Below are 14,744 nucleotides of genomic sequence, written 5' to 3'. Positions count from 1 at the left end.
TGCTGTAGTTGTGTAATCATCTAAAATTCTCTGAAGGTGTCGATCACGTGGCTCAGGTAGTTCCCGCCGTCTCTTTTGGTTTTCTTCACGTCTGTAAGGGCTTGTTCTGCTTTAAGGCAATCAAGGAACTTCGAAATTGTGGGCTTCGAGCAGGAGAGCATTGAATGAAATCCGTGATGCCAACCTTCTGCGATATTGGATGAGCGAGGAATCCTCATCTGTGCGGCTTCGTGTTGACTCCACATGTGGGGAGCTAAGTTAGGATTGGTGGTTGATGTCCCGATTCGTAACCCAAATCCAATCCACCACCTGTCCATTCAAGACAGGGCTCTCCGAGCCTTGTTTGCATCCAGGGATAAACTGAAGAGTGAAGATTGGTTGCCATTGTGGATTGCATATGTACTCATGTAGGCTGTGTCCAAGCTGTGATGTGATCGACAGCTTGTTAGTGCACGATCCTGTCCTCAACTAGTCAATCACGTATCGATGGATCAGATCTCAATGGATCACATCAGCGATAGAACAATGGGGGCAACGTCACGAGATTACCAGTGAGCTTGTGAAATACGAATATGAACCGAAATTACATTATGATCCGAAATTCGGACAGATGTCGCCAAAAACGACTCCTGTCCGACAGCGACATCTGTCCGAAATCCCTAATTCGGCTGTCGGACAGATGTCGCTGTCCGACAGATGTCGCCCAATCCTGCAAAAATAAATCTTTTCTATTTTGGTAAAACGATTAAGCTATTAGCATGTAGACCGAGACGAAACGTGAACTTGATTTTTCAACGGTTATCACCTTTCAAGATGATGTCCCTTATAACATTCGACCTTCATGTCATTACATTTTTGTATTAAATGTGACGAGGGCGTTTTTTTCGCTTGTCGCATCTTAAAGTTTAAATAATGATTATCCATCAAACTTCATACAAGGGCCGGGAAGAGGGTGAACACAATTTATGGTGAAATCGTAAATGTAATGGCAATGATCTCCAAACTCTGCAAAGTGCAGTAATGAAGTATTTGGAAGTCTGCAATCATTGGTGATTGAAATTTAATGGATCGTTTAAGATTTTAAGATTACTGGGGACGAAATGAGAGTCTCACTGTAAAACAAAATGTAAATTATAAATAAACGATAAGTTTTGTTTTACAGCGAGTGGAGATTCTCATTTCGTCCCTCCAGTAATCTATCATGATCTACCCACTCAAGAGAACGAAAAACGAAACATATGTTTAAAATTTTTATGCCAATCGCGTCGCTTAATCGTTTTGCCAAATCTTTATGCTAAGAATAGAAAAGGTTTAGTTTTGTAGTGTTCGCTTTTTTGCATTTTGAAGTTTATAAGTGCAGAAACTTATAAAATGTTTTATAAACAAGGCTTATTGAGATAAGGGCCGGGCAGGGAGGGACAGGAGAATAGATCATTGTTATCTCCTTTATCTATCTTTGAAAGTTCCAGGATAGATATTATTGGGATAAAACATTTGGATGAACATTTTGGATACAAATTATGGCGAAATCGAATTTCCGGAGTAAATAGCACTGATCTCCAAATTATGCAAATTGATGTAATGAAGTATTTGGGAGCCAGCAATAATCGGTGCCTGAAATTAACTATATCGTTTAAAATGTTTATAAGGAATAAAATGGCGATTTGATAATTTCAGCTTATAAAAATGTGCCCAGTACAGCTGTTGACTCGATTAACCCTAACAGGACTGCTTCCGATAGGATTGCTGCATTTCTTCACAATATGCTTCTTACTGCAATATATTTGATATTGGCTTGTCTTCATCGGTAATTGGAAATAGTCTTGCCTCTTGCTTTGGTCACAGTCTAACAAACCATTCCGGTGATATTACTAATTTGAAAATTATGATGTAGTTTGTCCCACCGTTAAAAAGCGGCTGGAAACTATCCTTTAGTGCGACATAAATTAAGCAACCCGATGTCATTTCTGGGCAGTCCATTTTTCAACATAATTTTGGCATTTATCCATGTCCTTGGCATCACTTAAAAGCGTTCATAATTCATTTTTAGATATGATTAAGTTGTATAGTGTTATTAAGTCTCATTTGATGATTATTTCAAGAAAATTTCTTATTTTTTTGAATAGACTCAGTGATGACGATGTTCTGATGAAGGTAAATAGATTATCACGTATCGACATTTCTACGTCATACTCATATTATCAAATTATTTGTTAATAATAATGTTATATACTAGTGTTGAAAGAATTACAACTCATTTTAAATTTTAAAATGGCTTATTATTGATTGCGCTCGTATTTCAGATTTTTTGTTTTTCAATAGTGATTCACTTTTGTGCTTCAGGTCAATGATTTTATGAACGAATCCTTTGAACTACAATACTAATCGGAGTTAAATCCCAAAAGGAATAATTCGAGGGAGTCCACTGGTGATACTGAGAGAATTTTAACATATCCTTCACAAAGCCTCGTTAAGATGGTCGGTTCAGACTTGACAATGACTGACATTATGAATGCTACAGAAGCGTCACAGCTCACCGGCACAACACACCCACTGCCTCCAAGTGTGAACATTGTAACCAACTCAATCTTCGGTGTAATATACGTGATTTGTCTCCTATTCGGAACACCAGGAAACATCTTGGCCTACTGTTACTTTAGGTCGGGCAGAGTACAACAGGGTGGTCAACATGGAAGGAGAAAAGCCAGTGCCAACCAAGCTTACTTTGATGAACTTTTCAAAATAATCTGTTTCACTGACATGATAATTTGTATAACAGTACTTCCTAACGCCCTGTCATTCTTCGACGGTAGAAACCCGGTGTGGTTTGGTAATGAAATATTCTGCAATTGCTGGGGTCTCCTCTGGGAGATTCTACCCTACTTCTCTGTGTTCCTGGTTTTTGTGATGAGCATTTCCCGGCTCACCGTCCTTATCTCTCCTCTCCTTAACCTCAACTCTACTCTCATGTTCTGCTTTGTCTTCGGGTACGGAGTTTACCTAACTCTGAGATCAGTTATCCCCGTTTCTCTGCACATGGCAGACTACGTGTACGATAGAACGGATGTATTTTGTTTCGAACTCCCAGCAACTGCAGGCTCCTATTCATCTTGGTATTGGAAATTCAACACTATCTCCAGGCTTCTCCAACTGGCATTTCCTATCTTCCCCATAATTCTCAGCAGTGTAGCAATCATCTCAACCCTAGCATTACTCTCCCGGAAGCAAACCAAGCGAAACAACACGAAAACGACCGGATCCAGCGCAACAGTGACAGTCCTGATCTTCACTCTGGTCTACGTCCTGTGTAACCTACCCGGCACAGCTAACTACCTCCTCATGGTGCTGGCTCTGAAGGGTGGGTGCTCGGAGGAGTGTTATCACACTGTGTACCGAGACTACCCCCTCCTTGTCTGGTACTCCTGGAACTTTACCTACGTGCTGTGTGTGGCTATCAACTCGGCGCTTAACCCTGCTATCTACTGTTTGAGGATGGTGGAGTTTAGGGATTATATGAGGAATAGCGTGGTGGGGAGGGTGGAGAGGTTTGTGGGGGAGGCAACCACTCAAGGTAGGGCCAGAGAACCCGAGTTTTGCAGCACGGTTGGGAGTAGGACACGATACGGAGTTGTATTCTGCTCCACTGAGTGCGTTGATATTTAGAGTTTCGTATATATTATATGTCCGTAGTTTTATTATTTAGTTAAATATATTATGAATATGTATAAGTCTCTCAGACACCGATTGACCGGATAGATAATAGATATGTAGTGTAATAGGTGGATTATTACCGGGTATCGTGTGGCTTTATTTTAACAAGGGGTATGTAGCATTCACATATTATACGTCAGCAGCCTAAGTCACTTAGTACGTGCAGGGGCCAGGGGCGGAGTTTTTAAATGTTTCCGGTTGTTGGCGAAGTGAGGAGGGAGGTAAGTCTTGCTGACGTCATCAAAATTTGTGATTGAATCAGTCTAATCCTTGCTGCCTTGAAGACTGTGCTATTGTGCTAAGTTAATTCATCAACGAGGGAGGGTGGCAAATCTAAGAATAGCAAAAGTAATATTGTTGCTGACGAAACTAATACTATTGTAAACTTTACACACTAAGATATTCTGTGTTCGATACTGACTGTTTTGGACGCGAAAAGGGGAGTTTTAAAATGGACTAAATATTTGCTGAACTAATAGAAGTTAATAACATTTCAACAATCCCCAAGCATATCCGATTGTACATTTTCCATTGAAGACATTCTTCGGTGATTTAAAAAAATCTTGTCACCTGTGATTATATTTATAAATGATGAACTGTTTTCACTCACAAGTGTTTTATTTGATATAGAAACTATTACAGTGTATTCAAAATCATTAAATCAATCAATCAATGAAAACAATTGCTCTAATAATATACTACAAAACTTTAACTTCCTCTGAAAAACAAACTTCATAATTTATCTCAAAATCGGATCTGATAACACATTTTACGAGCCACTGCGGAACCCTTTGCCCCTCAACAAAGGATGAAGCCTTAGCTTAAAAAAGTCAATCCTCAAAATCTCAACCCTCTGCATGCATCTCTCAACAAAGTCCTTATAGATAGGGCTCATACCATCATTAAACCACGTTAGTTGTTTAAACTCCATAACTTCCGTTTTGTTGTTGAATGGGATGTCTCCGTTAACCAACACGAAGGCCAGACACCCAATACTCCACACAATCCCGCTGATAGGATCATAGGACCCTCCATTATAGAGTTCCGGAGGGTTGTACACCTCAGTTCCTTGCAGACTGTGGTACCTCTGATCTATCTCCAGAAACGAGGCTGATCCGAAATCTATGAGTTTGATTTGTTGGGTGACGGAGTTGTAGAGAATGTTCTCGTCTTTTATATCCCTGTGATCCACTTCCTCCTCCATCAGATACCAGCAAACATCTGTTATTTGTCGGAGGACCCCTGTTGCTTCGCTCTCTGATAATGTTCCGTGTAGCTCTGAAAGGGTGAAGAGGTCCGTGAACCCGGCCAGATACTCCATCACGAATATCCAGGATCCCTGCTCTGAGAAAACCTCCTCCAGTTTAATAATGTTCGGATGGTCTAGTCCCTCCCACAGAATCACCTCGTCAGGAAGGTACACTTCTCGGTCCATACACCAGCTTTTTCTCCTACAACGACTGTCAGGTACCATCTTGGCCGCAAAGAGTTTGTTGTCGGATAATCGGGCAGAGAGCCAAACTTTACCGTAACCTCCTTGTCCGATGAGCTTGAGGACCCTGTAGTTGTTGGTGAAGGTGTCGGGAGTTCTCTCTGATAGTGACGTCATATCGATAATAATTTGTATAAAACAAGATAAACTGTTGCCAAATAGGTAATCAACTAATGATGACGAAGTAATGACGTATCGTGGCTTTTATATGAAATGTTAATTGGGTATCAAATATCACCCATATTCCGATAACCCAATACAACTATCACCCGAATTCCGATGACATGATGCATGTGATAGTGTAACTGGATCTGGTATTCATCGTGAAAACTTCTCTGATGACAACAACTTTATCTTCACTATAGATCTGATAAGTATTTGGAACACAACCATGTTACCCAACCTTCTTATCTATATTATCTGCCGGCGTCTGAAAATAATCGGAAGCAATCTTGTACTGTCGTGAAAATACAAGATTTGGAGGGAAACATTCCATGATAGCTAAAATGTGACATGCATTTATGTAATATATTGTAGCATGATATTTCAATATTTGTTTCAGGACATATTTTAGCTAGAATGCAGAGAAAGAAGCCAGCAAGATACGAGCTGTGCATTCATATTTGTTGCGTACGCGTATCTCTGTCATTTGCTGGCATGATGAAGGTGTGTAAACTTATTTACTATAGTCTATCAGCACTAGTACCTAATATATAACTCTCACTACTGAATCACCCTATTTAATTTTCATGTGTTATCTTATCTGCTAAAATTTGGTCGACACAATCGGCCGTTACGCCTATACTTTTAGTCGCTTACATATTTACCAATAAAAAATTACACCGTATACTTTCTAGCCGATCATAATTTTCATCGAACAAATATTCTGTCGTACTAATATTTTGCAAATAAATTGCATTTTTATTGATATAAGCGGCATAAAATTGCTATTATTTATTTCGTTTGAACTAAAGGATAGCCAGTCACCATTTCTGCCGATTTAAATATAGCCGATTCGGAATGTTTGACTTTTTAAACTTGAATATTTGTGGTACGTGAAACCGGAGAAGTAGTAGACTTCAGGGGCCGAGGCATTCCTTGGAGAATTATTCTCTCCACAGTCGATTAGGAACATAGATATTAATAAATAGGTTATATTAATACATACTTAGTACCTAGTTAGGATAATATTATGAACTTAGTACTAATATCAAGTAAACATCAACAGGATATTTTATAATTTATGTGTAATGGAAGTAGCGCCGTAATGGTCCATACTCCTTAAGCAGCTATAAGTTTAACCGAGGGTAATGACCATCAACCATGTAGGTCTGCAATGCAAGATATGACTTAGAAGTTCCCCGAATTCTTTCCTCGCCTGCTTTAGTAGCTCTATCTAACATCTGAACACTTGGCCCATCCCCAAAACGTGATAAACTTCTTAAACTTATATTTAAACTGAAACTGAAACTCTACTGGGCTCTACTGCGTCACCAAATAACACATGGAAGTTTTTAAAATTAAAATATTCTTGTTGAAGTATTTTTATATTTTTATATTCATATATTTTCATATTCGTTATTTTGACGTAGTGGATGGTTGAGCTGGTTTCATGCACTGGTCACTCTCAAATCCAACGATAACAGCAACCGTCGGCACTTTAAACCTCTTCAAGCCTCCACTGATTTATTTACTATTTGTTTATTGTTATGCATCAGCTGCTGCATGATTGGTATATTGATATTGTGCCGTAAAATTAAATAATCGTTTTATCAAAATAATTGTTTTATTAAAATAATTGTTTTATTAAAATAATTGTTTTATTAAAATAATTGTTTTATTAAAATAATTGTTTTATTAAAATAATTGTTTTATTAAAATAATTGTTTTATTAAAATAATTGTTTTATTAAAAAATTGTCGACACCTATGGTATTTTTAGAAACAATAAACTTCCATAAACCTTTTTCATAAACCTGATGTACGTTATCTTTTCTATTACTATGAAAAACGAATTTACCATCTTTCTAAAGTAGTACGTGAAGTTAGGCGGTGTATGTGGGTGTTTATCTAATATATTTTTATTTTTTTTCCTTACCGTTACGAATTTGTTGCTAAATTCGATAAGCTATCGTAGTCCGATAGTTCCACTGCGTCATAATATATTAAAAATGTTGATAAGCTTGCACTGCATCATCGTCCATCATGTATCATGTCTCACATTAGTTCTTAAATAGTTGTGCATTGATTTTGGCTACATTTTATGACATATTACATGTTAGTATGTCACTAGGTTTGTAGACGCTAGACTATCAAACATTCTCCAACAACCTAGTTCAACCTGTCGTTTATCAAGTCTACCACCACTTCAGCACTAACACCGTCAAAAGGTTAAAAAACAGATAACACCCAAAACAGCCACTCTCCCAAAAAAACTCAAAAAGCAAGCCTCTAAAGTCCTATAAGTATGTTCATTGCTCAATTAGTCTTATAGTTATAAACAATAAACATGATTTTTTTAAGTGTTTCAGCTCTGTAACTCATTCAGAAGCTGAAACTTCACATTGTGAGCTACGATGTGAGCAAAGTCAAAGGGGCATCCGGGTCAGTCGTACAGATTCACATAACGACAACCCGACTTATACTTATAGAATCTAATACATGCACTTTTCTGCTGCATAAAGAATATATGGGTCCTTGATTGTTTATAGATCAGTAAACTCATTGTTAATTTGAGAGGAAACAAACATGAATAACAATGAGTCTATATTATATGGCAGATGATGGAAGCTGCTCTAATTTCCAGTAAAAGTCGAAATTCCTGATCCAATACTTATGTTTGGGCTAGAGGAATGGTAAATCAGGACAACCAGGAAAAATCCAAACATGAAGTTTGAACGACCGATTGATGTTTAGAAATTTAAATATTCACTATAGTAATATCTTGTATTGTGCTAAATTTTGATATTCGATGCACTATAAGTTTTAATGGAGGGAGCAGTCAGGGCAGAAATTCCTATAATCCACCCTACCGCCCTACGGCTTTATGATTTTATTCTGTGGAATTGAGGACCAGCTAACTTCATGATATCTCTTCCTCAATATACCCACTAGATCCCATCAATATACAGATACAGATATCATAGTTGGTCAGTTCGTACAAAAGTTCGTACAGTGCGTACTGACCAACTATGACAGATATCACTATCAGATACGAACATGATATATCAGACACGTATTAATTAACTGTGGCGACATTGGACCTACCGACTTATCGTTGTTGTAGGGTGGTAGGATATTTGGGTTAAAGGAAGGATTTATTGCTACTCTTATTGTGACGAGACTGTTGTAGACCACACCTCCAACCGATCCCAACAGCTATGACGACTGTCTCGCATAGATTATCATTATTATTTATCATTGGAGGCGGAGTTTTAAACACATGTCGTCCTGGCACATATACGGTCATATTAAGATGTTCCAGCAACTGTGGGGAATTGTACGTGGTTCCCTGCAGTTATTGTAGATCTACTGCTATTGCCTAGTTATGTAGTATAATATCTGCTTACCGGTGGGGTACTCTAGTTCCACCAATCGAAAAACTAGAATACGTGAAACTACAAATGGAGTGTGCACTCAGGGAGTAGGCCAGGCCAATTAGTGACCCAGACGCTTTCAGGGCTGTTCGAAAGCAGCATTACCCCTCATCCCTGCAGAATATTCACTTCAACCTTTAAATGTAAGTTAAAAACCTATATCCTGCGAGCAGCGGGGCAGCCCTCTAACACACAGACTCGCAGGGCTACAACGCCTAGGTCCTAGGTACGCCTTGTTCGCCTGCATGCCAGATGTATTAAAATCCATTGGAGCCTAGTGGAAGTGCTCATATGTTAATGTGTGGCCGGTTGTTCAGCTTGACAAAAGAAATTATTCAAGACCTCAGGTATATTCCCCTCATTACTTACTGAGAAACAGCGTAGCAGATAAGCATGCAGTACAGTAGAGAAGTACAGAAATAAGTTAACGTTTACATTTCACTGTGATCTAATTGCTTTGTTACTCGTTAATAGACAGGTTGAAGTTTATAAGCATATTCTTATATTCTTACAATAAATTAAACACTGCTTGCTTTCTTTTAAACTCTGTCCAGAAACCATAATTTTCTGCAATTGAGCATATGTTTCACTTGGTTTCTGAGGGGAAACCATACTAAAAACTGGTATAATTACTAATACGGCCGCGGGCCGTTTCAGGGGAACTGTTAAGGTTTAAAGAATTAGGTTAACTAAGGGTTTAGGCTAACTTCCCCCAGTTACTTTTAGTATTCTACTCAAGTATAAAACTTACATATTCCTTATTTCATTAATGCCGTATCGAGCCTTTAAGTCTGGCGTGATAACTACTACTTAAGATTGTCGTCACGTTTATAATATTCGCTGCCCCGTTGTTGTTTTTCCTTTTTGCCTATTATTTGATGGGCCATTAAAAGTTTTTGAGAGTCAATTGACCGCTGAAAAGGGTCAACAAAAGATCTTTTTTTTTTCTTCTCCTAGGTTTTGTCCAAAATAAGAAACTAAATCAGCCGCTCGTTTAAACGGTGATTTAGCCGGTGGAAATCGTCGTTAAATTAGTTTATAATTATGATACTTGGGATAGCGTACCTACTCTGACTCAGTTTTGTCCCGTAGGTGCAAACATAAATGAGTATGACAAATATAGTATAGCGCTATGGTTTAACTTAAGGTATTTTGTCGTTTAGTTGTCTCGTCGTTATATTATGATTATGAAACTGCAGGACACGGCTCAGTGCCCGGAACAAAAGTAATAAAGTATGGCTGTGAATATAGGAAAGAGAGTTAACGGTGCGATTATATGCACACAATAAAGTCAACTCTGAGGAAAAGAGTTAATGATGTTACGGGCATATGGCCACCATACGGACAAGATGAAGAGAGTAATTATTACAAATGAAGTGACAGAAAATATGGGGAGTTCCGATCATTTGGATCGGTTGAATAGACATTGACAAGTTTCCAAATATTGAGAGAGGCGTTTTGTTATCTTAGCGCGGATTAATTACGATGAGAACTTCACCTTAACAGCTTAATTAGATTGCGAATAGCATTATTCGTTATATAAATTCTTTATAAGCTCGTATAAATGCTAGTGCCAAGTTTATTTATTCGGTATGAGTCATTGGAATTCCCCATCCTCAACCCCTTATAATACTTATATTTCTGGTATTTTGTTTGCCAAAAATCTGTCGCAATGGAATTCTCGTTGCAAATTAGAACGTATAAATTCTTTAATGAAGACTTATAATATAACAACATATTATTTTTATTTATTATCACCCAAGTTTGTGCCGCAAATTCGGTTCTTCATGAAATTGTTCAAATCTGTTTTAATTTTGTTGGGGACCTGGGTTCGGGAGGCCTTTAATCTGGGCCTAATCTGAGTGGCTTTGATTGTGTGAACAAAATAATATAAGCCACCTCTCAGCTCGCGAGGAAGAAAACATAGAATGTGTAACAATTTATTAAATTAAATCTATGGTATAAACTTTTAATCCCACGCCATGATAAAATAAACGCCGCAAAACATTTCCTTTGATTTCACTATCAAACGCAAAACACCTCACGTACCTTCGTTGAAGCGGTCATACTTGTAGCATAATGGTATCATGACATACCACAACGAATTTTGTTTGTCGGTTTCGCACCATTTTGCACTTGTATTTTGTAATTTATATAATAATCAGTTTTCACATTTTATGATACATTTCATTACATAAAGGGGAGGGGGAGGGGTAAAAGTCAGTGTACATACGTTGGGTCTTATACCACCGCCGTGTTTTACATTTGAGACTTGTTGCTTTTCAATTTCTTTATTATTATATATTAGGAGTCCTAATATATAATAATAGGACAGTTGAGTGTTGACGTGCAAACAAAATGGAATAAAATGATTCAATTGATGAATTTTGTGGCAATTATACTTATAGCCATTGTTAAAACACTTGACAATGTTTTCCTACACAACCAATAGATTACGTATATTTAAATATTCGATATATAATAGCTTATCGAATTTTGCAACAAATCGGAACAAAATTTACGTTTACGAATTAACTTACCTGCAACATGGGGACACCAGGTTATCATTTGAACCAGTCAAAAAGTTTCAGTTCTATATCTTTTACGGTTTTTGCAGAACGTAGTGTTAAAGTTGATGCCGTGGTGTCAATAAAATGGTACGGATATATATATGTGTATATTGTCTCGCTTTATATATAGTAAGATAACCATTGTTCAAACACTTGACAATGTTTTTTAGAAATCTACAAGAAACTATTTTCCATGCTAAGCAGTTTTTGAAACCTTTAGGGACATCTTGATTTACTCGTATTTGTGAGAATCATAAATAAAATTGAGCATTTTAGCAATGAGCATTGAGCGTGGCTCAAAAATGACGATTTGGCGATTTTGACTGATTGGTTAGTGTTACTCAGTTAGGGACAATAAACAATAAGCATAAACATAAAACCATCTGGGAAAACATTTTCGACAAGCATTTCTGTGCAGGAATGTGTTGACGTTGTCCATAGTCCAGGGAATTGGAACAACCCCTCTACTAGCTAGAGCATATTTTCTACAGGCGACCTTATAGTTATTATACTTATAATTAACTTTTAAAATTTGTTTCTGCCTAATAGCTTGTGCGTTAACTTGATGATGATCATATTGTTAAAGCAATCATTGGCCTCCTTTTACCTTGTAATTGAGATGTCGAGAGCCCCGATGCGGTCGAAAACCGGAAAACACGTACGCGTTTATTACAAATTAACTTACCTGGGAACCCCAGGCTATTATTAAAATTCGACGGAATTACAGACTGAGCACCGCCTATAGGCCTAATAAGAATTAACGGGTAGTACTGATAGGTTATACTTATAAATATAAACCTACAAGTTTACGAATTGCTGATTTTTTCCAAATATTTTGGATTTTTGCTACCAATAGCTTGTGCGTTAACTTGATGATGATCATATTGTTAAAACAATCATTGGCCTCCTTTTACCTTGTAATTGAAATGTCCGCGAGATCCCCGACGGTCGAAAACCGGAAAACCGGAAAACACGTACGCGTTTACGAATTAACATTTAACTTACCTAATACCTGGGGACTTCAATTGCTATTACTATTAGTAATAGTATTATTAAATTTGACGGAATGCAAAATAAAACACTAACAGGCTGAGTGCCGCCCAGTAAGCTAATTAACGGGTGATATACTTGTAAAATATTTGTTCCAACTCGGCGCGCGTCTTGGTATTAAACTGTAAGTTATAAACCTACAAGTTTATGAATTGCTGATTTTTTCAAATATTCTGGATTTTTGCTACCACTACCAGCTACCATTCTTGGTTCAACATCATTTTTACTAAATGTTTAACTATTTGATTTTTGATTAATTACTATAACTATTAGCACCTGCACCTTGTATCACGTCGTGACCCCCCAGGCCATTCAATTGCCCATTTGCCATTGTCGTTTCACTAAGTGGCCTGTATAGTGGCCACGATGCAGCCGCGCATTCCTGACTCCACCATCCACACTTCCACAGTCCACACTGATCGTGCAGTGCGCGGCAGGTCTACAACATACAACGTATGCACTCATGCAGTATATGACAACCTGCACCATGAATATGATTATGAATATTGTTGTCTTTATTTTTATTTATAGTAGAAGTAATTTGCACTTCTAAGAGGAAAATTTTATTTTGTCTTTACATTAGGAAGCAACTTTGACCATATCATTACCAGACCACACGGCTACGGGAGCTCAAAAAGTCATGTGCGGTTACAGTTAATATTATGACTGTCATGTTAAAATACCGACCGTTAAAAATATGGCAGGATGGCCCAAAACCACTAATTTTAACCGCTATGCCTATACTAATACTATTAAATATATTAACGAATAAAATAAATATGTTTATGAGCATGATAGCCTGAGGTCCCCAGATAAGTCATCAGTGGTTTTCTAAATTAGCCTTAGCTCTTGTCACAATCGGTCGCAAAACATTTACCGCTTGTAGAATAAGTTATTTAAGTTATCTAAGTCATTAAAATTATTTATTCAAGCAATGATCTTCACACAATGGTGATTCGTTACCTCGTGAAAACGTTTTTCGAAACATTTATGTCGTGATCTTTTATTTATATTGGTGACATTATCGAACAAATCCAATTTTACCATTTTAAGATTCAATATCTTAGATTATAAATGGCTAATCAAAATACTTAAGTAAACAAAAATGTTAAATATTTCACCCCTAGATTTTATCCTCTACAATGTCCAGAGACCGATTTGTAAAAAGTAAAGTAAAAGAATAAGTGATAAGAAAGTGGTAACTGCGGAGTTAATTGGGATTCTTTGGGAACTCTCCTGGGACCTGTTCCTCGACCACATCTTGTTGAAATCACTTTGGCTCAAATTATTCTCCGTAATATTTTATATTTGACTGTACTATGCGCGAGAAATGACAGAATAGAAGTTAAACGGAAATTTCAACATGCCATTGTTTAACGATCTCTTGAAGTTGAATTAGCCTTAACCGTTCTCACCTGCGGTCGCAGCTGTCTGCACCTTCAGTCGCGAAAAATTTACCGTAATTATAGAATATTTTATTTAAGTTATTTAAGTTGTTTGTTTAAGCAACGATCTTCGCACAATATCATTCGTTATCATATACTTATTACATGAAAACGTTTTTGGCATCATTAATTTTGCAATTTTGTATTGTAGTACAGAGAAGTCCGTCTGAAAATATGTTTCTGCCCGATAGCTTGTGCGTTAACTTGATGATGATCATATTGTTAAAGCAATCATTGGCCTCCTTTTACCTTGTAGTTGTAATTGAGATGTCGAGAGCCCCGACGCGGTCGAAAACCGGAAAATCGGAAAACACGTACCTACGCGTTTACGAATTTCAATTAACTTACCTGGGGACCCCAGGCTATTATTAGAATTAGATTCGACGGAATGACAGACTGAGCACCGCCTATAGCGTATTATATTGATATAGGCCTAGTAAGAATTAACGGCCGGCGATAAAATATTTGTTCCAACTCGGCGCGCGTCTTGGTATTGATACTGGTAGTGGTAGGCTCCTACTAAATCGCTCGCCCAAATTATATACTTATTACATGAAAACGTTTTTGGCATCATTAATTTTGCAATTTTGTATTGTAGTACAGAGAAGTCCGTCTGAAAAAAATCGATTTCAAACACAAGAAGCTTTCTAAGGATTTTTGACGTTTTTGACTCCGATCCCATTAGGTGCCCTTAATAGCTGACCAACTTTTCCAAACTTTTCCACGTGTCTTAATGCCACTTCTTGCCACTTAACCACTTTTACCACCTTTCTTGTTTTTCAAATATCTTTAGTTGTGAACATCGTAGAAAGTTGCATATTATTATTAATCGAGGGTGTTCATATAATCAGGAAAAAAAACTTTTGTGGAGACAATTTTTA

At 37.3% G+C, this 14,744-nt stretch overlaps 2 protein-coding genes across 2 annotated transcripts; one reads left to right on the top strand and one right to left on the bottom strand.

Annotated features, from left to right (window-relative positions):
* The first annotated feature begins 2,475 nt into the window (after positions 1-2,475).
* LOC134816880 (cysteinyl leukotriene receptor 2-like) lies at positions 2,476-3,663 on the top strand. Its single transcript, XM_063825880.1, has one exon. The coding sequence runs from the start codon at positions 2,476-2,478 to the stop codon at positions 3,661-3,663; it is 1,188 nt and encodes a 395-aa protein (XP_063681950.1).
* Positions 3,664-4,112: 449 nt separating this feature from the next.
* On the bottom strand, positions 4,113-5,320 carry LOC134816879 (serine/threonine-protein kinase pim-2-like). Its single transcript, XM_063825879.1, has one exon. The coding sequence runs from the start codon at positions 5,318-5,320 to the stop codon at positions 4,481-4,483; it is 840 nt and encodes a 279-aa protein (XP_063681949.1). The 3' UTR covers positions 4,113-4,480.
* Positions 5,321-14,744: the final 9,424 nt, after the last annotated feature.

Source organism: Bolinopsis microptera, chromosome 6 (genome assembly GCF_026151205.1).
Source record: "Bolinopsis microptera isolate Bmic1 chromosome 6, MBARI_Bmic_1.0, whole genome shotgun sequence".
Taxonomy (NCBI): Eukaryota; Metazoa; Ctenophora; class Tentaculata; order Lobata; family Bolinopsidae; genus Bolinopsis; species Bolinopsis microptera.
The sequence above is the reverse complement of the archived record's forward strand: the minus strand, read 5'-3'. Positions and strand labels throughout refer to the sequence as shown.

Coding starts and splice junctions, on each gene's coding strand:
- LOC134816880 (XM_063825880.1), top strand. CDS start 2,476: ATGGTCGGTTCAGACTTGACAATGACTGACATTATGAATGCTACAGAA.
- LOC134816879 (XM_063825879.1), bottom strand. CDS start 5,320: ATGACGTCACTATCAGAGAGAACTCCCGACACCTTCACCAACAACTAC.